Here is a 23,759-nt window from a genome sequence, read left to right on the forward strand (position 1 = left end):
GAGAACTAAACATAGGGTGCCTATTCACCATCATGGGTTAAGGTAGCCCATCACAGCTTTAAAAAACAAACACACACACAAAAAAACCCCCAGCCTATTTCATCTTCCCAATTTGTTTAGCTCTTGCTCACTATTCCCTGTGGACTGATTGCAAAGGTTTGTCTATAATAGGCACTTTATAAATATTTGCTAGAGTTGCCATAACAAAGTACTACAGACTGAGTGGCTAAACCAACATTTATTTCCTCAGTTCTGCATGCTGGAAATCCAAGATCAAGGTGTTGGAAGGCTTTTCTTCTGAAGTCTCTTTCCTTGGCTTGTACAGTCTGGTCACCTCAGTGTGTTCTCACATGGTCTTTCTTGTGTGCATGGATGCCTGCTGTCTGTGTCCAAGTTTCCTCTTCTCACAAGGACAGTAGTACGTTTGGAGTGGGACTCACACTAATGGCCTCATTTTAACTCAGTCATCTCTTTGAAGGCCCTTTCTCCAAATATAGTCACATTCTCAAGTACTAGGGTTAGGATTAAAATACTTAAAGTTTTGAGAAACACTATCCAGCCTAAGTTTCCTAACAGAGATCCAAACTGTCACTTATATGCCTTCAAAGATTTTGGCTCAATATTTGTGTGAAAGTGTTATAGCGTCAACAGTAAATAAAACTTATGGAGGTCACATAGGAAGAGTGAAAGTGCAGTTTGCCTAGAGCAGTGGTCGGCAAAATGCGGCCCCTTGACTGTGGCTTTTCCACAAAATGCCACGTGCGGGCGCGCACGTACAGTGTGATTAAAACTTCGTGGCACACTCAAGGGGCCAAAGAGCCGCATGTGGCACGAGAGCCGCAGTTTGCCGAACACTGGCCTAGAGACCAGACATTTGATCACAAGCACACAGTTTTTAAAAAATTTTATCTTTATTGTTAAAAGTATTATAAATGTCCCCTTTGTGGGCTTTTTTCCCCCACTGACCTCCTCCAACCCCCACTGCCCCTCCAGGCCTTCACCACATCATTGGGCACCCAGCTTTATGTATAATTCTTTTAAAAAAATATTGAAGAAATGGATGAAAAAATCAATAACTTATGTAAGAATCAAGAAGAAATGAAGAGCGATATAGCTGCAATAAAAAACACCATGGAAAGTTTCAACAGTAGACTAGGAGAAGCGGAGGGCCGAATTAGCGAATTAGAAGACAAGGAAGCAAAAAACACCCAAACTGAATGCAATTGGAGAAAAGAATCAAAAGACAGGAGGAGAGCCTAAGGGAGCTATGGGACAACATGAAACGAAGCAACATACGAATAATAGGGGTGCCAGAACAACAGAAAGAGGAACAAGGGTAAGAAAACCTATTTGAAGAAATAATGTCAGAAAACTTCCCTGAGGTGGGGAAGTCACACAAGCACAGAGTCCCAAACAAGATGAACCTGAAAAGACCCACACCAAGACACTTCATAATCACCATGGCAAATGTTCAGGACAAAGAGAGAATCTTAAAGGCTGCAAGAGAGAGACACAGAAAGTTACATACTGGGGATCTCCCATTAGATTATCAAATGATTTCTCAACAGAAACACATCAGGCCAGAAAAGAATGGACAGAAATTTACAAAGTGATGCAAAGCAAGGGAATGAATCCAAGAATACTCTATCCAGCAAGGCTATCATTCAAAATTAAAGGGGAAATAAGAAGCTTCACAGACAAAAAAAGGCTAAGGGAGTTTATCACCACCAAGCGAGCAATGCAAGAAATGCTAAAGGAACTGGTGTAAAAAGAAGAAATAAAAAGCTCAGAAAGAAAACAGGCACAAAAAAATAAAAATGGCTACAAACAAGTACCTTTCAATAATAACTTTAAATGTAAATAGACTAAATGCTCCAATCAAAAGACATCAAGTGGCTGAATGGATAAAAAAACATGACCCATATATATGTTGTCTATAAGAGACACACCTCATTAGAAGGGACTCACACAGACTGAAAGTGAAGGGATGGAAAAATATCTTTCAGGCAAATGGAAATGAAAAAAAAAGCTGGGGTAGCAATACTTATATTGGACAAAATAGACCTCAAAGTGAAGTCCATAACAAGAGATAAGGAAGGCCACTTCATAATACTAAAGGGATCAATACAACAAGAGGATATAACCCTGATAAACATATATGCACCCAATGTAGGAGCACCCAAATACATAAAAAAAACTCCTGGAAGATATCAAGGGAGATCAACAAAAATACAATCATAATAGGGGTCTTTAATACACCACTGACATCACTGGATAAATCCTCTAGATGAAAAATCGGCAAAGAAACAGCAATCCTAAATGACTCACTAGATCAAATGGACTTAATTGACATCTTCAGAACATTTCACCCTAAAGCCACGGAATATACGTTCTTCTCAAGTGCACATGGGACATTCTCAAAAATAGACCACATATTGGGTCACAAGCAAAGTCTTCCCAAATTCAAGAAGATTGAAATCATATCAAGCATTTTCTCAGACCACAACAGCATATTAGAAATAAATTACAATTAAAACAACCCAAAATACTGAAACACTTGGAATCTGAGAAGCACGCTATTAAACAATGATTGGGTTACCAAAGAGATCAAAGAAGAAATTAAAAACATCCTGGAAACTAATGACAATAAAAACACAACAATCCAAAATCTATGGGACACAATGAAAGCAGTCATGAGAGGAAAGTTTATAACTCTACAGGTCTACCTCAAAAAACAAAAACAAAAAATGGTAGTCAATCATCTAACTCTACAACTCAAATTAGAAAGAGAGCAACAAGAAAAGCCTACAGTATCCAGAAGGAAGGAGATAATAAAGACCAGAGCAGAAATGAATGACATAGAGACCAAAAAAACAATACAGAAGATCAATGAAACGAAGAGCTGGTTCTTTGAAAGAATCAAGATTGATGAACCTCTAGCCAGGCTCACCAAGAAGCAAAGAGAGCGGACCCAAATAAGCAAAATCAGAAATGTAAAATAAGAGACATAAGAGGATAAATAATTCTATGATTCCACTTATATGAGGTACCTAACAGTCAAATTCATAGAGAAAGAAAGCAGATGTTGAGGCTGGGGGAGAGGAGAATGGGGAGTTATTGCTTAATGCAGGGGTGGGAAAAATCCGGCCCTTGGCCGTATAAGGCCCGAATAAGGCCAGAGAACTCATTTGGTCTGGCCCTGCCAAGACATTAGGGGTGAGTTAATTAAATGTTTGACCAAATATAGCAGGCTAATTTTTAAGTTAATAATTTTATATAGCCCGTGAATGATGTTATAATAAATATCCAAATGGCCCTTGGCAAAAAACAGGCTCCCTATCCCTGGTTTAATGGGTAGTTTCTGTTTGGATGATGAAAAAGTTCTGGGTAGTAGTGATGGTTGCACAATAATGTAACTGTTCTTAATATGACTACACAACTTAAAATGGTAAATTTTATGTTGTGTATATTTTACAATAGAAACTATGGCTAATGTGAGGAATGTTTAATTTTAATTAATTTAAATAAGTTTAAAAACTGATACTTGATTCAGTTATTGGAAAACTTTTAAGTCAGAAACATGTAAATTTTATAATATCCATTTAGAAGTATAGAAAAATATAATCTCACACATATTTGATATGCTGACTTTGTTTTCAAGCCTGGAGTAATGTTAATATAGCTATATCCTTTCCTACCAGGGCAAGTCTTTCATTTTACACCTCAAGCCTAATTTTATATTTTAAATTACACAGCCTACCTTTAGGTAGTCTTCAATCATACATAACTAATAGGCATCTAAATATTTATAGAATACCTACAGAAACACAAGTTGAATTCATGGAAGCATATATTAAATCAAAAGTACAACCAATACCACCGAAATGGTTTTATTTTTGTCACTGACAACATGCACAACACTATGATTGTATCATTACTTTGGTTTCTTTAAATATTACTTAAGTATGCATTAAAAATATATGTTTACATTTAAGAAACGTAACATAGTAAAGAAGTCCTCTGTAAACATAATTCCTCAATATTTTTTCCTGTTGTTTCATACATAAATAACTTAATCTATAAAGTCATAAACAATTTAACTATTAACTCTAACGGCCTAAAAGTATACACAAATTTTGAAACCTGACAAGTATTCTATAATTTTGTAAATAACAACGTGCAATAAGTATTTGTAAGCAAATAAATGACTTCTCATCACAAGTTCTTGTCTCCCAATAGACCTTCCAGTGCACTTGGGGACGATGTCATACATTTAAAAAATATAAATACTCGAAAGATTAGATTTTTAAAATAGTACAGAAGGTTGTCATTTAAATATTACCAAGCCTTACTAAAATCACTTCAGTTTGTCTGAAGAACAAAACATGCTACCGAAGAGTAAATGCTTATTCTGCCACTTAAATGGAAATTAACAAATTCTAAAATAAAGTCGGATTGAATTTGTATTAGTCTTGAGAAAAATATTCCATTGAGATTCTATTACAGAAACAGAATCAAAATTTATTATGAGGCAAATTTTGATTAGTTAAAACTCTATAGTAAAAACGACACGCAAAAATAATCTTAGAAAGACATTATAGAACATTAGATTATTAAGTTTTTGTTTAATGACTGGAAATCTTTATTCCTTCAGAAAATAGTAACATATTTGTTGACAGTTCCTGTTAGTGACTAGATATCCACTGGCTATCTACTGAGTTATTAGATAACCACTCAAGATATATTAGGTAAGTACTCAATTTATTTTTATGTAATAAACATAAAAAGAATTTTGCATGTTGAAAATGTTTCATCATTTTCAGAGAGTAAAACTAAGGGAAAAACATTCTTGATATTCTCATTAAATGATTCAATTGACAAATAAAAAGTAAAAGCTAAGTACTATCATTACTTTTAAAATCCAAGTTTCTAAAAGTTTTATTTTTCAACCAATACAAAATTGATCTGGTTCACACTATTCACTGCCAGACAAATTTTGTTTAAAAATTAAACATTCTTTGTTAAAGAGATTAGAACAAATGTTTTTGATTCTGATATATATAATGATAAATCAAAATTCACAAATGGTGGTTGAAATTCTGTCAACTTTCAGCCTAGTGCAACATAAATCCAGTTATTTTGCATAAACAATTTAAAATTAAAGTTTATAATGGAATTGTCAGCAAGTCCTAACTACTACATTACTACTAATGGGTTCCACTATACTACAAACAGGCTCACCAGATGTGCACATCTGATAGACTGCTTAGAAAATTAAAGCTATCAGATCTATAAATAAGGAATAAATATGACCACTGTAATGCCAAAGCATTAGCACTGTTTAAAAAAGCAAGATGTGATGTAAACACATTTGACAGTCCTCTCTGTAAGCCACTTTTCATTGATTTATAAAGCTATGATTTTATAATTCTTTTAAAAAGGAAAATGTTGCTACACTGCTGCATGCAGTAATTTCATTGTACATTCTTGAGTACAATTCGATCTTCAAATCCTCTTGCAGAGTTTGACATCTCATTAGGAATTCTCCAGAAAGTCAGCTTGTCATATTTTCAGCAGCCTGTAACAAGAAAGTAAGATTCATTATAATAAAATCATGGAAAAAGAGACACCATGGAAATAAATTTGTCAATACCACACTGTCATTAACAAACAAATCCTCCCCAACATATATCAAAACAGTTTTGTCAGATAATGCAGTGGTTTTCATTTTTTGTAGTACATTAGAACTAGCTTTTAAACTGATTGCTAGGCTAACAGTAGGAAATTATTTAAACAATACAGTAAAATTATATTGCTACTTAAAAAAATTAACCTATAGAAGACCTTATCCACACAGTCTTTATTAGTTTGTCCGTTTCTCCACGTTTCTTTATAATGCAAAGAGAGGATTAAGATGAAAAAAGACCTTTCTGTTATCTTGTAAGCTAGAGAAAAAAAGAGAAAATAATGAACTCATGACTAATCCTGTTTCACCTATACCAAACTATTACCACCTTCCATGATTACTCTGCAGAAATTCCAAGGCACCATATAATTCCATCAATAAAAAGCCTTGATATATATTTCTAAAAATAAGAATTTAGGCTCTGGCCAGCAAGCTCAGTTGGTTAGAGCAACGTCCAAATACACTAACGTTGCTGGTTAAATCTCCTAGGTAGAAAAACAAATGGATGTTTCTTTTTAAGTATCAATAAATAAAAGTTAAAAATAGCCCTAGCCGGTTTGGCTTAGTGGATAGAGCGTCAGCCTGCGGACTGAAGGGTCCCGGGTTCGATCCAGTCAAGAGCATATCCCCAGTAAGGGGGCTTGATTTCCAGGAGGGGGCGTGTAGGAGGCAGCTGATCAGTGATTCTCTCTCATCATTGATGTTTCTATCTTTCTCTCCATCTCCTTTCCTCTCTGAAATAGAAATATATTTAAAAATAAAGGATTAAATAAGTTATTAATGACAAATAGGAAAATATTGATTTTTAAAAAGTTTAGTTTCAGATATGCATGCTGTTTTTAATTCATTTACACTTCCACTTCTTAATTAAAACTTGCTTTTAAGTTTAGTCTAATTTCAGAAGTCTGTCATGAAAATCCCTTAAGGTATTAGGAATACAACAGAGATAACTCAATCTGAAACAGAACTTACCTTGTTTTTCTATATAGTTAGCTATTCTTTTTTTTTTTTTTATTTAATATATTTTATTGATTTTTTACAGAGAGGAAGGGAGAGAGATAGAGAGTTAGAAACATCGATGAGAGAGAAACATCAATCAGCTGCCTCCTGCACATCTCCTACTGGGGATGTGCCCGCAACCCAGGTACATGCCCTTGACCGGAATCAAACCTGGGACCTTTCAGTCCACAGGCCGACGCTCTATCCATTGAGCCAAACCGGTTTCGGCTAGTTAGCTATTCTTAATTAGCCTTGCCCTTCTGTGAGTTTACTAAATTCACAATAATTAAAACCCAGTTTGAAAAAAATAGTCCCTTGTTCTAAGAACCCTTAATGGTTCTTCTACTAGCTTTAGCCACATAACCTTTAGTTACTCACTCTTTCATCTTCCTAACCCCATTCTCAGTATCATATACTTCAAAAAGGACTTGAAATAATATATACAATTTTAGGATTTTTAAAATTAAAGCACCTTAACTTTAATGCAATTTAATCTGTATTGTCCCATTCCATTTTCATACTAATTTTAGAAGTTCTTTTTGTTGTTGTTGTTGTAGAAAATCAAACGTAAAAAACACTTTAATTCCAGCCTAACAGCGCCAGGTGCAATGTCTGGGGACAGACTCTGGGTACAATGCTGTGTGACCACTCACTCACACACGTGGCTCTAAGAAGGCCCCCGATGGGGACTTACCAAGATACAGAAAATGTATCAAGTATGATACACTAAAAATGAAACAACTACTTTCATTTAAACTAAGTAAGCCATCAACCATGTGTAGCATTCATGTTAGATGAATGCAGAACTACTTTCTATTTAAATGGACAGCAATCACATCCTAGACACCCATATAGTTACCAGATGGCCATTAAAGACTCCAAAAATTTGTAAGCATTGGGCCTGGGAAAAACCAGTGTTAGTAGCCTTCTTTTCCAAACTCTGTGCAAGTTTATTCCTTTCTTTGGTAGGATGGATGGGACCACTGAACTTAATCCCTCATTTCTCTCTCAACTAAAATTCTGCTCGAATGTCCTCGTGTTGCAGACCTGCCTACACAATGAGAGATATATCACTCACCCTTAGATATTAGTGATGGTTCAGGATAGCCACAAGAGAAAGAGCAAGGCTTAAGGTATAGGAATGCATCAATGACAGTGTAATTCAAGACACCATGGCACAAAGTAGAGGTACAGAAAAGTAGGTCTTGCCTAGAATTTCTGAAATTATAATATGTAAATGATTGCTTACCCATTAATAGTAGCATTGAGGAAGCAATACAAAAATTCAGTGTTAAGCAAATGTGCCCTTGACCAGGAACTGAACCCACGACCCTTCGGTGCTCAGGGTGACACTAACCACTTGTCACAGTGGCCAGGGCTCACTGTTATTAATTCAAACGGCCCACTCTGCCCTGCCCTCTTCTCCCTCACCCAGATTCCTCAATATACCAGTCTGTGAAAGAGAAAGATAATTCGAATCACTAGGATTTCTAGGTAAAGCTGGAATGCAGCAGGGACAGATTCTCCTTACCCTATTTTTCATACCAAATGAAGTAAAAAGTACAATAAAAAAAATTCATTAGCAGCAACCACACAAAAAAGGTAGAACCTTATGCTTATAACTCTTTACCAATCCCAACTCCAACCCAATAGAAGCAGTAAATACAGGATAAACGTTAATCTAGAGAAGCAACCTGAGGAAGGGTATTTCATTCAATAAAATTACGTGTAATACTTTTATTTTTAAAGTAGCATTATACTATTTAGAATGGTGTTCACTATTATCACTGGTTATCTCTTGGGTGATCTTTTTAAAAATTTTATTGATTGATTTCAGAGAGGGAGAGAGAGATAGAAACATCAATGATGAGAGAGAATAACTGATCGACTGCCTCCTGCATGTCCCCTACTGGGGATCAAACCTAGAACCAGGGCATGTGCTGGGACTGGGAATCAACCAGTGACCTCCTGGTTCATGGGTCAATGCTCAACCACTGAGCAACAGTGGCTGGGCTGAACATTCTTTTCAGCTAGGTTACTTGCTTCTGGTTCCTTTATAGTACTCACAAACTGCATTACAATAAAAAAATCTCTACCCGGAAACAACCTAATATCCACTCACAGTAGAAAAAAATAAAGTTTTGTGTATTTGTACAATGAAACATTATTAAAGTGAAAAGGAATATATTAGTTACACACAACATAAATGAACCTCACAAACATCCTATCTAACAATAGACAAAGATTCAAATTGACCGTACCTTCACTACACCCACCATTGGCTAATCGGAGCAATATGCAAATTAACCACCAACAAAGATGGCGGTTAATTTGCATACATAGGCGCGAAGAGGAGGAGCGAAGACTGAAGGTGGCTCTGACCGGAGCAACGAGGGGCTTGAAGGCGGCTCCAGCAGGAGCAAAGGCCTGGGTTCCGGGTGCTAGAGGAAAACCGGTGCCGGCAGCCAGGGGAAGGGAAGGCCTATTGCACGAATCTTTTCGTGCAACAGGCCTCTAGTGTTAACACATTGTATGCGGGAAACGTATTTATACATTTTACGTATTTATACGTTCTACCAGTGTAGTAGAGCGTGGGACATGTATTAATACGTTTTTTATAGATTAGCGGTAGAATGCGGGTAACGTATAAATACGTAAACTAAAGTTATCGTAATTTTACTGAACGTTGCCATTTGTGCAAAAAATTAGCAAAAATGGCCCGCGCCACCTATTAGTGCGCAATAAAAACTACCCGCAAACAATGTGTTAAATAAAAGAACCCAGTAAAAAAAGGATTGTACTGCCCAGCTGGTGTTGCTCAGTGGTTGAGTGTTGACCCATGTTGGGTTAGAGCACATGTCCAGGTTGTGGGGGTTCAATCCCTGGGAGGGGGCATGCAGGAGGCAGCGAATCAGTGTTTCTCTTTCTCCCTCTCCCTTCTTTCCTCTCTCTGAAATCAATAAAAATATATTTTTTAAAAAAGAAAAAAGATTACATTTATATCACGTTCAAAGTGTCTACCATAAAAATCAGGACAGTAGTTACTGGAGGGAAGCAGGAAAAAGAAGTCAATGATGGGGGGAATATACGGGGACTTCTAAGGTGTTGGTAGTGAGTTGCATAGATATCCTCTTTATGAAAAATATTTGCTCTGTAAATGTTTATCTTTTGAATTCTTTAAATAACCAAAAAGTTAAAAAAAACACAAACAACCCAAATCTCTGGAAATTATTGGAGAATAACAATCTGAGACGGGTAAGCTATGTGTTTTACATAGTTCTATTTCCTCAAATAAAAGAAATAAGGCTAAAGAAAGCCACTTTGTCTTTAGAAGTTTTAAACAGGACTAACTAGAAATTTCAGTTTCTTGCATGGTGAGTTGGTGCTATATAAACATGAAAATAAAAATCACCAGAGATTTTAAATCAGAGTGTGTCTAAGCAAGAGAAGGAACGCTTTTCCTGTTCCAAATATCAGCAGTTTAAAGGTGCTAAATTTGAATTTGACAAAAGGTGGTCCTTTGGGCCCATGTTGGCAGTACAGCCCAATTGCCCTCAGCAGCTCCCTGGACTCTGAGACCCCTGAGTCATTCTTCCCTTTTCTTGAATAAATTCATGTTCACAGCTGGTTCGCTCGCTTGCCAAGTTCCTGCCTCTGGAATGCCAGAAGTCTGACAGCCTTCCTTCATTCTGTACTTTACAGGTCCCTTTCAGTCCAAGCTGGCAGTGTTTTGTGCTGCGATGGCTGACTGCATCTATGAAACACACCCAATCTCTTCACCAAAAGGTTCCTCAACCACACTCCTGTCCTTCTCTCCAGAATGTGCTATCTGGATGGGCTCAGAATTTTTCAAAGCAAGTGTCATTGCTTTTTGCTTACTGTTCCCTCCCCAATTTCTCATTCCTTTTACATTTTACTATAAGGAACAAGAAGGTAATATCCAAGTTCATCACTTACAAGCTTTATTTTCCTTCCAACAGGAGAACATAATTCAGGCAGGGCTCCTTCACTTTATAGCGAGAATAGTCTTTCCTCCAGTGCCTAATAATATGCACTTCATTTCCCTCTGACACTTTACCAAAAGCCCTAATGTCCATATTCCTTGCAATATTCTGTTCATAATGTTATATGTATTCTCTAAGATGATTAAAGCTTTCTCTACAGCTCTCCTGTCTTTCTGAGCCCTCATCATAACTGTCTTTAATGTCCATCAATCTACCAACAGTCTCTTCAAGACAATCTAGGCTTTTTCTATTAAATGCATTTAAACCATCCAATCTCCATTCATTACCCAATTCCAAAGCGATTTCTACATTGGTAGGTGTTTCTTATAGAAGCACTCCACTTCCCAGTAGTAAACCTGTGTTAGATTTCTAAGTCTGCCACAACAAAGTACCACAAACTGGGTAATTTAAAACAATAGAAATTTATTCTCTCACTGTTCTGGAGACAGAAGTCCAAAAATCAAGGTGTCAGCAGGGCCAGCCACTCTCCAAGGATCTGGCAAAGGATCCTTCCTTGCTTCTTATGGCTGCCAATAATCCTTGGCCTTCTTTGCCCTGTAGATGTCATCACTCCAATCTCTACTTCTGTCATTACATGGCACTCTCCCCTCTGTGTCTGTGCCTTCACATGATACTTTGTGTATCTGGTCTAAATTGCACACATCTTATAAGGACATCAGTCATTAATCCATTAAGATCTCACCTTAACTTGATTATACCTGCAGATATACTATTTCCAAATAAGGTCATATTCACAGATATTGGACCGGAGCATATGTTATTTCAGGCAGACACAATTTTACCCACAAACAGGGAAAATTCTAAGGGAGACTACTAGGAAAGAAACAACATGGTCTATCACAGTAGCGACTTTTGTGACCTGAACATATGCTACTAAGCTTTTGCTCTTCAGAATTTCTCTTGATGATGGATAGAAGTTACTTTAATCTTGTTTAAGATCTTTCACGTAACTTTATCATTAATCATTTTCTAAACAAAAGCATCTTTATTTAGAATGAAATAACAACTGGATCTCTACCTTTAGTGCTTCAGTGGCCTTGCGAAGTTCCTTAATAACTGCTGATAAAGCTTCTGGATTAATTCCTTGTTCACAAAGCCGTACACAAATAGACAGAGTCTCCATATCTAAGCCAGTATTCAAAATTCTTGAAATCTCGAGCAGAACTGAAAAAGAAAAATTTTAAAACCAAAATCTTATATTTTCAAAAATGCACATAATACTTTGTTTTTAATTTGTATATTACTATAAATACCAAAGAACTAGCATGGCATCCTTACATTTGGAAATAGATAATACTGTCTTGCCCTTACTTTGCTCTAGAAACTTCAAAATACACTTACAATCTCCCTCCACACAACTGCTTTTTATTCCACCACCCACTTAATATCCATCTAAAATTTATGCATCATTATTCTGAACATTTTCCCCACTTTTTATATTCTTTTACAATGTAATTGAGTCAGTCACATAACATTACATTTTATGGAAACATCAGACATTACTTAACCATTCCATTTTAAGAGTTAGGTAGCTCTCATGTTGTCCCCCATTAAAATAATATGGTGGTAAGCATCTGTACATACTAACTTTATTTTATTAGGATAAATTCCTAGAACTGCAGCTGTTCAGTCAGTAATATACATACTTAAGGCTTTAAAAATATTTCAAAACTTTTCCAATTTGACTGAGTATACATCTTTATTGAGCCTAAGAATAAAAAAATGAAAGCTTATGCTTTTAACTTATTTTTATAGTACTTCATTTTATTATAGTTTATAAAAGTATCTGTCTTTCAAATGACAAACATTATCATAGAGGACCGCAAGAAGTAAACACACTGGCCACATTAAACTTTCTTTTTAGGTATTTTTAAGTCAATGGTTAATGTGTTATCTATTGCTTTCCTGTACCATTTTCCCTTGGTATTATGCTTAAAAAGATTATATAATTATTCACTAATATTCTCTTCCAGCACTTGGAAAACTTATGCCCCCCTCTCCACCACCATAAATATTTAAATCCCTAAAGTTTAGATGGAAAAAAAATCTCTTAACTTTTCCTTTCAGAAATAAGTCAGTTGCCCAATACTATTTATTGAACAATCTATCCTTTTACCACTCAATTACGATGTCACCATCATCGTAAATTCCCATATACCTATGGATTTGTTGCATGTGTACCTTGTGTCAGAGCCACAATTTTAATTATTAACTTTATATTGCCTGTAGGTTAAAGAAACTTTTGTTATCTTTTATTATCATAAGCCCTTTCATTCTCTCCATAAGCTTAAAAATATTGATCAATTCCAAAAGCAAATTCCATTTGGATACTGACTTGAATTGCATGAAATCTACATATTATTTTGGGACAAATGGACATTAAATCACCTATTAATTTAAGTCCTCCTAAAAACTGTTAAGACTTCCATTCCTCTACTTAACTTCTGAACACATGGAGTACAGTTCTGTCTTTGTCAGTTAATGCTAACATCTGTGGCAATTTTGGGTATGTTTCAACTGAATTTTTCTCATCGTGGGTTGTATTTTTCTGCTTTGCATACTTAACTTTTTATTGGATGGCAGACATGGTGAATTTTATCTTGTTGGCTGATGGCTATTTTTCCATTTCTATATTGATTTTTGTAATGAGGTAGTTATCTGGAAAGTTTGATCCTTTTGGGTCTTTTAAGATTCATTAGTCAGGACCAGAGCCCTACTTAAAATGTAAGGCTAATTATTCTCCATTACTAAGGTAAGATCCACCTGAGTCCTCTACCCAGTCTTGTGAATTATGAAGTTTTCCATTTTAGTTGGTAGATAAAGGCACTATTCTCAGCCCTGTGTGGGCATGGTATATTGTTCCATTTCTTTTGATTGGTTCTTGCCTCAGCTTTTGGGGTACTTTCCCTGCATACATGTGCTATTCAATGCTCTGCTGAATACTTGAGGGAGACTTTCTGCAGACCCCCAGAATTCTCTCTGGGTGCAACTTTTCTCGTAGGCACTCTGTCCTGCAAGTTCTCCCTTTTGTAGTCTCCCTGGACTCTAAGCTCCTTCTGCTAAATTCAGGGTGTCCACTGGGTTCCATCTGGATTCCTGCCTGAACCACACTACATTGTGGTCTGGAAACTCTCTGAAGGCAGTAAGCTGAGTAAATTATCTGGCTCATTTCACTTGTTTCCTGTCTCTCTGGGGTCACTGCCTTTGCTGCCTGATGTCCAGGAAAATGAAAATCATTATTCTGCATGTTTTGCCTGGGTATTTTGGTTGTTTCAGGTAGGAGGGTTAATTCAGTCCGTTACTTTATCTTGGCTGAAAGCTGACAGCCCCTTCCTACTTACATTTCTCCAGTTTTGATATTCCAATGTACTAATACTTTGCTATTCAGTCGAAATCAGGCTGTTATCCATGCTATCTGCTTAATTTATTTTATCTATTTATTAATATATTTTATTGATTTTTACAGAGAAGGGAGAGGAATAGAGTTAGAAACATCGATGAGAGAGAAACATTGATCAGCTGCCTCCTACACACCCTTTACTAGGGATGTGCCCACAACCAAGGTACATGTCCTTGACCGGAATTGAACCTGGGACCCTTCAGTCTGCAGGCCGACGCTCTATCCACTGAGCCAAACCGGCTAGGGCTGCTTAATTTATTTTAATAACTCTTTTAAGGTTTCTAATTTTCCACCATAATTACTTATTTCATAGCTAACTGCTTATTTATAGCCAGTTCTTATTTTCTGTTGTTTCTGCTCTTATCCATTTAAGGTTATATTCTTTTGGTAAACCATTTTTGAGATTTCCTCCTCTTTGAACATAAGCAAGTAGCAAAAAGAGTGGTTAAGGGTGTGCTCTCCAGAGCCAGAGTACCTGTGTTGAAATCCCACTTTCATTACTTAGTAGGCCAGGTAACCTCTCTGTGCCTTTATTTCGCCATTCTGTAAAATGGGGAAAATCATAATAGTTATAGGATTGTTGTGAGGATTAAAGGATAGTTAGAATGGTGTTTGGCATATGGTAGCGCTCAATAATACTTTATTTCCCCCCTATTTTTCAAGTTAGTTGTTATGTTTTTCTTCTACCGTGGGTACTTTGTGATTTTTGACCAAAAGTTCATACTATATAATAAAAGAGTAATATGCAAATTGAACGACCAGTTGCTATGACGTGCACTGACCACCAGTGGGCAGATGCTCAATGCAGGAACTGCCCCTGGTGGTCAGTGTGCTTCCACAGGGGGAGTGCCATTCAGCCAGAAGAGGGCTCATGGCTGGCCAGCGCAGCAGCGGTGGCAGGAGCCTCTACCGCCTCCGTGGCAGCGCTAAGGATGTCCGATTAACAGCTTAGGCCTGCTCCCTGTAGAGAACAGGCCTAAGCCGTCAGTCAGACATCCTCCAAAGGGTCCCAGACTGTGAGAAGGCACAGGCCAGGCCGAGGGGACCACCCCAGAGTGCATGAATTTTCATGTACTGTGTCTTGTCTTCTACAGATTTTCTTGTATGTCCTGGATTGGTGATGTGTTCTTGGATGGGTAGTATCACACTGGTCTCAACCCTCTTCATCAGGTTTTGTGGAAGCATCCTGGCTCCAGACACACAAGACATATGAGTGTATTTCTCAATTCCTAGCCACAGCAGATGGCATCTTTCTGGCCTCAGTTTCACTCAAACAGGGCAGTATACTTTGTAAGGTTTCATTCCCAATCCCCTACAGTAGTTCCAATGAAGGCTTCTCTTTCCTTTTTTAAAAATGGCTATACTAAAAACCAAGATGGCGGCATAGGTAAACACTGGAGTTTGCTGCCTCAAACAACCACTTCAAAAATACAACTAAAAGACAGAACGGACATCATCCAGAACCACAGGAAGGCTGGCTGAGTGGAAGTTCTACAACTAGGAGGAAAGAGTAAAACATACCGAGACACAGAGGAGGCGCAGTGCTGAAGTGAAATACTCAGGTGCGGAGTGCATGCAGAGCGGGCTGGCGGCTGAGGGCGTGGTTGTTGTTTTCAATCGGGAGGGAGTCTCAGACTCTGAGCTCCAGATCCGGGCGAGTCTCTAGGGACCCAGACTCATACGGGAGAAGGGGGACTGTGTGGCATCGCTCAGAACCCTGGGGCAGCTTTCTCTCCGTGGGGCTTGCAGCAATTACTGGGACACTGAGAAGCAGAGCCTCTGAGGGCAAGACTGGGAGCAGCCATAATTGCTAACCCCGCCCTATTGATCCCGTGGGACCCGCCCCGCCCAAGCCCTGCAGGGAGGCTTTTGCTGGATAGCCTCAGGCAAAGGCTAGATTAGCACCTCCCTAGAGATCCAGGAGCCAGGAAGCCCAGAGGTCAGAGTGGGACCATCCAGTTTGCAGCTCTGTGGAACCATAAAAGACACACTCAGGGGGAAGACTCAGTGAGCACCAAAGCCCCATTGAAGCAAGTCTAGCCCCAGAGGGGTGTCTCCAGCACAGAAGTTCTCCCACTGCAGACACAGATGATTCTCACAGCCAACTGGCCTGGAGGTCAATTCCTCAGTGATAACTACAACAATTAAGGCTTAATTACAACAAGACTGTGCACAAAGCCCACAAGGGGGTGCACCAAAAGTGTCTACCTCAGGTAATTGGGACACTTAGCACAGAAAGGAACTCTATCAACACAGCAAAGCATAAAAAATGCCGAGACAAAGAAACAGGACACAAACGACAGAATGGGAGGAAAGCAAACTGCTGGATATAGAGTTCAAAACCACACTTTTAAGGTCTTTAAAGAACTGTCTAGAAGCCGCTGATAAACTTAATAAGGCCCTCGAAAAGACTGGTGAGACCGCCGATAAATGTAGTGAGATCATCAAGAAATCTAATAAGACCCTCGATGCTGTGATAAAGGACCAACTAAAAATTAAGCATACACTGACTGAAATAAAGAACATTATACAGACTCCCAACAACAGACCAGAGGATCGCAAGAATCAAGTCAAAGATTTGAAATACGAAGAAACAAAAAACACCCAACCGGAAAAGCAAAATGAAAAAAGAATCCAAAAATACGAATATAGTGTAAGGAGCCTCTGGGACAGCTTCAAGCGTACCAACATCTGAATTATAGGGGTGCCGGAAGACGAGAGAGCAAGATATTGAAAACCTATTTGAAGAAATAATGACAGAAAACTTCCCCTACCTGGTCAAAGAAATAGATTTACAAGTCCAGGAAGCGCAGAGAACCCCAAACAAAAGGAATCCAAAGAGGACCACACCAAGACACATCATAATTAAAATGCCAAGAGCAAAAGACAAAGAGAGAATCCTAAAAGCAACAAGAGAAAGAAAGTCAGTTACCTATAAGGGAGTACCCATACGACTGTCAGCTGATTTCTCAACAGAAACTTTGCAGGCCAGAAGGGAGTGCCAAGAAATATTCAAAGTGATGAATAGCAAGAACCTACAACCAAGACTACTTTATCCAGCAAAACTATCATTCAGAATTGAAGGTCAGATAAAGAGCTTCACAGATAAGAAAAAGCTAAAGGAGTTCACCACCACCAAACCAGTATTATATGAAATGCTGAAAGGTATCCTTTAAGAAGAGGAAGAAGAAGAAAAAGGTAAAGATACAAATTATGAACAAATACACATCTATTAACAAGTGAATCTAAAAATCAAGGGAATAAATAATCTGATGAACAGTATGAACTGGCGATTGTAATAGAATCAGGGACATAGAAAGGGAATGGACTATTCTTGGGGGGGGGGGAAGGGGTGTGGGGTGAGGGAAGAGATTGGACAATAATCGTGCACCTATGGATGAGGACAGTGGGTGGGGAGTGAGGGCGGAGAGGGGGTGGGAACTGGGAGGAGGGTAGTTATGGTGGGAAAAAAGAGTACCTAATGTAATAATCTGAACAATAAAGATTTAATTAAAAAAAAATTACCCAGAATCCAAAGAAAAAAAAATGGCTATACTGATAATTGTATTTTAACATCATTTCCTGTCAATTTTATACGCTTGGAGCAGAAAGTTTCAGCCAGTGCTCAGTTATCAATTTCAATAGTGAATCATCAATTTCTTTAATTTTTAGTTTTGGTTGTTTTCATAAATAGACTCTATCTCACTCTTGCATATTATATTTTCCTTTCAATGTGCACAAATCTTTGCACTGGGCCTCTAGTCCTATCTAATAAAAGAGAAAAATGGTAATTGGCGTACGACGATACCCTTTTCATTGGCTAATCAGGGCTATATGCAAATTAACTGCCAACTAAGATTGGCAGTTAACTGCCAACATAGGCGCAAAGCTGGGAGGCGAAAGGGGAAGGAGGGAAGAAGCTGCCTGCCGCTGACTGCAATCGGAAACCCAGGCGGCAGCCAAGAGCCAGAGAACCCAGCTGCCTTTGCTCGGAGAAGCCAGGCCTCCTTTGCCGGCTTCTGTGATAAGAGAACCTGGCCACCTTTGCCGGCCCTGGGCCAGTAATGGGAGAAGCTGGGTGGGTCAGGGAAGAGGCGGATGTCTGCCTGGCTTCTCAGATCACTGATCACCAGTGATGGGAGAACACCCAGAGGCGGGGCCAGAGGCCAGGCTGCCTAGCTGCCTGGGGACACCATCTGGACCCCAGGGGCGACGCAGACAGGCCCCAGAAGGAGACCCAGGGCCCAGGGCTGAGTTGCAGCTGTGGTACGCAATCCAGTGCCTGGGCTGAGGAGACCCAGGGCCCGGGGCTGCGTCGCAGCTGGGGCACGCCATCCGGTCCGGGGGCGATACAGCCAGGCCCCAGAAGGAGACCCAGGCACCAGGGCTGTATCGCTGCTGGGGCACGCAATCCAGTACCTGGGCTGAGGAGACCCAGAAGGAGACCCAGGGGCCTCGCAAGAGGAGAGTCTCCATGGTCAGATGGCGTGGTGTCGGGACAGGAATAAAGACGAGAGGTGACTCAGATGCCTGGCCACAGGGTTAGACCAGCCAGCAGGGCCTTTCAGTTGGGACTGGGGGGGGGGGGGGGGGGGGACAAGGGAGGCAAGCCGGAAATAGAGAACTACAACTCCCAGGAGGCTTAGCGGCCAGGGCCTGGGTGCCTGGCTGTGAAATCGGATGGGCTGTAGTTTCGCAAGCCACTTTAAACTAGAGGCTTGCAAGGTTGGAAGTTCTGCGCCTGGAGCCAGGGAGAAATGGAGCTGGAGCAGAGAGAAGGGTCCATGGCAGCTGTGGGCTTTGAGGAGTTCTCAGCACCTCCCGGCTGGGAGCTGGCGCTGCCTCCGCTGAAGGTGGTCACATCCTGGAGAGCGAGCTTGAGACCGAAGTGGAGTTCGTGTCTGGGGGTCTGGGCAGCTCCAGCCTCCAGGAGCGAGACGAAGAGGAGGAGGCAGCCTGAGGCCAGCAAGGGCGGCGCCAACGGGAACTCAATCGCAGGAAGTACCAGGTGCTGGATCGGCGCTGCAGGGAGATTGAGCAGGCGAAGGAGCGGGTCCTGAACAGGCTCCATCAGATACAGAGGATAACAGGGAGAATCCAGCAGGAGCGGAGGTTCCTCATGAAGGTGCTGGACTCCTACGGTGACGACTACCGGGCCAGCCAGTTCACCATCTTACTGGAGGACGAGGGCAGCCAGGGCAGAGACGCCCCCAACCCAGGCAACGCTGAGAACGAGCCTCCAGAGAAAGAGGGGCTGTCCCCGCCCAGGAGGACGCCAGCGCCCACAGAAGCCAGCAGCCCGGCCCCTGGCGAGGGGCCCAGCAGTTGGAAGTGGCGGCGAGTGCCATAGGAAGGGCACTGGGCAGGAGTCCCGCTGACTCCGGAGCTGGCCCCCGTGCAGATAAAGGTGGAGGAAGACTTTGGCTTCTAAGCCCTCGAGGCTCTGGACTTAAGTTGGGTTTCTCGGGGGCCAGATAAGCTGCTGCCCTATCCCACCCTAGCCAGCTCCCCCTTTGACTGACCCCCCAATAAATGGACCCGATGCAAAAAAAAAAAAAAATCTTATAGAGGCATGTTTATAGGATCAAATAGTATAAATATAGATGTAACAGGACAATAAAAAGAGAACCTGGCTATGATGATAACCTGAATGCTGCCTCTGTGTCATTCCTTCTTTGGGAACCCCTGGACCTGCTGGGGCTGGACCCCAACATTCCTCTTCTTATAAGGACTTCAGTGAGATGGGCTAAGGGTCCCACTGGAACTGCCACAATTTAATGTAATCCCCTCTTTAAAGATCTTATCTCCATATACAGGTACATTCTGAGGTTCTGGGGATTAGGATTTTAACATACATTTTGTTGATTACCCAAATCAGCCCTTAACAACCAGCATGTTTCAGAAAGTAGATTCCTACAGGGTTATTTACCAAACATTCAGAAGTATTTTTAAAAGAGCTAAGCCCCTCGCCCACCGTGTGGGCCCCTCCCAGCGAAGAGCGAAGGCCTGGGTTCCGGGCACCGGAGGAAAACTGGTGCCAGCAGCCAGGGGAAGGGGCCCTCAAGGGGCCCCAGATTGCGAGAGGGCACAGGGTAGGCTGAGGGACCCACCCGAGTGCACAAATTTTTGTGCACCGGGCCTCTAGTCTATAATAATAAAAGCGTAATATGCTAATTAGACCAGACAGCCGCCATGGCTGTGAGGGCCAAGCCCCTTGCATGAATTTCATGCATTGGGCCTCTGGTATATATATAAAAGCCTAAGTGACCGTTACAACATCCTGCAGCCTGCAGGGATCGGGCTGAAACCCGACATTCCCAGGAGGGGTCCCGGATTGCAAGAGGGCGCAGGCCAGGCTAAGGGACCCCACCTGTGCACAAATCCGTGCACTAGATCTCTAGTGTTTACAAAATGGAATACTATGCAGCTGTAATAAAGGATTTCTTACCCTTTGAGACAGCATGGGGACTTGGAGAGTATTATGCTAAGTGAAATCAGCCAGTCAGAGAAAGACAAGTATTACATGATCTCCCTTATACGTGGAATCCAATGAACAAAATAAACCGATGAACAACAGAAAAGATCCAGAGACATTGAAGCATGCAACAGATTGACATATTTCAGAGGGAAAGGCAGTGGGGGGGGGGGGAGGTTAACTAATGAATTTATATGCATATATGCATAGCCCATAGAGAGAAAATAGTGTGAAGGCCTGGAGAGGGGATGGGAGCAGGGGAGAGGTGGTCCCTGGGGAGAGGGGAGAGGGGACATCTGTAATACTTTCAACAATAAAGACAGATTAAATAAATTAAATCACTCCTTGAAGGAGGGTAGTTAGTTTCCAAAAGTTTTGACCACTTCAGTTTGGCTCTCATGGATAGATTTAAATACAACTGAAATCCCATATTACCAGAATTACAAATAATAATGATGTTTGAGTAAGTCAGCCCAGCCTTCCGGGCAAACTAATTTTATTTCTGAGAATGTGAACGGAAGAAGGTAAGATTATAAAATGACTGCATTTAGGACTTTTTCAGTTCACTGTATGGTCAAGTATTTAGTGTAAGTATCACTATGCTTTCCTTTGTGTCTTAATCATCATAGCTACCATGGAAAATATCTATGGAACATAATGCTGTTTTACAGTGACCACAATAATTCAACTTCACATATTTTGGAACTGATTGTCTTAAACCCAATTATGGCATGATAGCAGGGATTTTATGTAAGTTTAAAGTTCTAATGGACAAGACAGTATCTGCCACTTTTTAAAAAAACATTAAAATACATTTGTATTGATTAGAGAAAGAGGAACAGAGATAGACAGAAACATATATGAGAGAGAAACATCCATTGGCTGCCTCCTGCATGGCCCCCACTGGGGATCGAGCCAGAAACCCGGGCATGTGCCCTGCCTGGGAATGGAACTGGTGACCTCTTGGATAATAGGTCCACGCTCAACCACTGAGGCACACCGGCCGGGCAGTGTCTGTCACATCTAACAAATGTTGATCCAATGCCAAGCTGGGACCTTTCTTTTTACCTTTGGTTTGTGGACAAACCCTGTGTAGAGGAGCAGTATTCTCTAATCCACCCCTTCTCTCTTCCAATTTTTTTTTAATCTGTTTTCTTCATTTTTTTTCATGTTCTTCCAATCTCTATAATCTTCATTTTACACAAAGTTCTCCCAGTAAAAATCCTGACGTAACCAATACAAACTATCAGTTCTCATTTCTACATCAGTAGTTCCCCCACAGATAAAATGCGAGTATTCTATTCAAATGGGATCCTATGGCCATATAGTTAAGGAACCTAAACACAGCTAAAATAAGAGAATTCACTGGAAGTGAGGCCTCATTCTCTCCAACCTGTTCACAAAACACACTGGCTTCCAAGCAAAGATATTCTGATGTCAGATACATGAAGTTTCTGCGTACATAAATCCACTTACAAAATAAAACTAATCAGCTGTGACTCATCAAGAAGGATGGGAAAATAGGATGAATAAGGTGTTAAGAACAAAATTCCATTTTTCAGAAAAACAGAAAGGCAGATATTTGGTAAATAAAGCATTAGATGAAAAGGCTCTAATAATATAGGTAATTCTTTGAAGAGGAAAGCAGCAGCAGGTGCCAGAAAAGCCAGAAGTCTTATCGCAAGTCCCATAAGGAGATGTCCTGGGAAGTGGCGACCACAGGGAAGGAGCCAGAGATGTGGCCTGCAGGCTGACACTGCTTAGTAAAAATCCCATGGGGGTATGTTTTCAGAGACAGGGCTGATGTGAGCATCTCCTGGAAAATTCAAAAAGCTATGTTTAGCCCTAACCAGTTTGGCTCAGTGGCTAGACTCAGAGTCGGCCTGCGGACCCAAGGGTCCCAGGTTCCATTCTGGTCAAGGGCATGCGCCTTGGTTGCGGACACATCCCCAGTGGGGGGTGTGCAGGAGGCAGTTGATGGATATTTCTAACTCTCTATCCCCCTCCCTTCCTCTCTGTAAAAAAATCAATAAAATATATATTTTTTAAAAAGCAATGTTTAACATCCATCAAACATTCATATTGGTGGTAGCGAATAATATGGACACAAAGACGTTTCCTAGCGGGATGACATCTTCTAATACACAAAAATAATACAGAATCAGGACATTTATCAGCAACAAATAAAGAGAACAAAATATGATTATAGCAACAGATGCCAAAAATCACTTGAGCAAATGTTGCTAAAAAATTTTTAAGGGAAAAAATAACAGAAATAAAAGCTAAAAAAAAATACAGTATCTTTCAACGATCATCTTTACCTGGTTATCTTGAATATTCCCGTTATACCCCTAGGTCCTAGGCCTAGGAGGTAACCTCATTTTACAGAAAGGAGGAGGCAGGCTCCAGGTGGCCGGTCCGAGCTCACCAGCGGTAGCGCCCGCATCGGAGGGTAGAGAGAGGGTGACGCCAACCGCGTTTTTCGTCCTTACTACCGGGTGGCTTGAACCCGGGCGCGGCGCGCGAGGTAAAGGACCGAGGCCCCGGCGCGGGAGGGGCGTGGCGCGCGGGGTGAGCGCGGGGAGGCCGGTGGCGCAGCGGGCCCCGCGCGGTGGGTTCCCCGCGCGCCTCGCACCGACGTAGGGGCCGAAACGCCGTGCCCGCGACCAACTACGCCACAGCGAAGACACGTCTCCAAAGATGGGGCCACCAGCCCCGCGGCCCAGGAGGGGCCCCGGGGAGGACCTTCAAGGATGCGGTAGGGCGCAGGAAGTGGATCTAGAGGCCTCCCGGGCTCGCCGCCGCCTCGGGGCGCGGGCTTTGGGAAACGGCAGCGAGCTCAAGGGGCCGCAACGGGCACTCACCGTCCATGGTCTCCCTCACCGCATTCAGATTCGCCGTCGCCGCCGCCGCCGCCGCGGGCCCGGTACCGCTACTACCCGCCATGGCGGAGGCCGAGGGAGGCGGGGGAAGGGTCTGACCCGGAAGTGGAGCACCTTCCTTTCTGCCGGGCGATCGCGCCGCGCGGCCCCCGCTCCCGCCGGCGGCCCCGCCCCCGCGCCCGTCGCCGGCGAGAGGCCGGGTGGATTTGAATTTGGAGCGTCGTTACTCGGCGCGGAACGTGGAGCGTGGAGTTGCCATTCGAATTTACTCCGCCGCCTCGACGCGATTGGC

General features: G+C 41.2%; 1 protein-coding gene across 1 annotated transcript; it reads right to left on the reverse strand.

The window, feature by feature from the left end:
- Window positions 1-3,874: 3,874 nt before the first annotated feature.
- Window positions 3,875-23,677, reverse strand: MZT1 (mitotic spindle organizing protein 1). The gene is made up of 3 exons (XM_059684818.1): window positions 23,450-23,677; window positions 11,729-11,874; window positions 3,875-5,578 (listed from the first exon to the last, which is right to left on the reverse strand). The coding sequence occupies exons 1-3, from the start codon at window positions 23,529-23,531 to the stop codon at window positions 5,555-5,557; spliced, it is 252 nt and encodes an 83-aa protein (XP_059540801.1). The 5' UTR covers window positions 23,532-23,677; the 3' UTR covers window positions 3,875-5,554.
- Between the last annotated feature and the right edge of the window lie 82 nt (window positions 23,678-23,759).

The sequence above is a fragment of the Myotis daubentonii genome, chromosome 2 (assembly GCF_963259705.1).
Source record: "Myotis daubentonii chromosome 2, mMyoDau2.1, whole genome shotgun sequence".
Lineage (NCBI taxonomy): Eukaryota > Metazoa > Chordata > Mammalia > Chiroptera > Vespertilionidae > Myotis > Myotis daubentonii.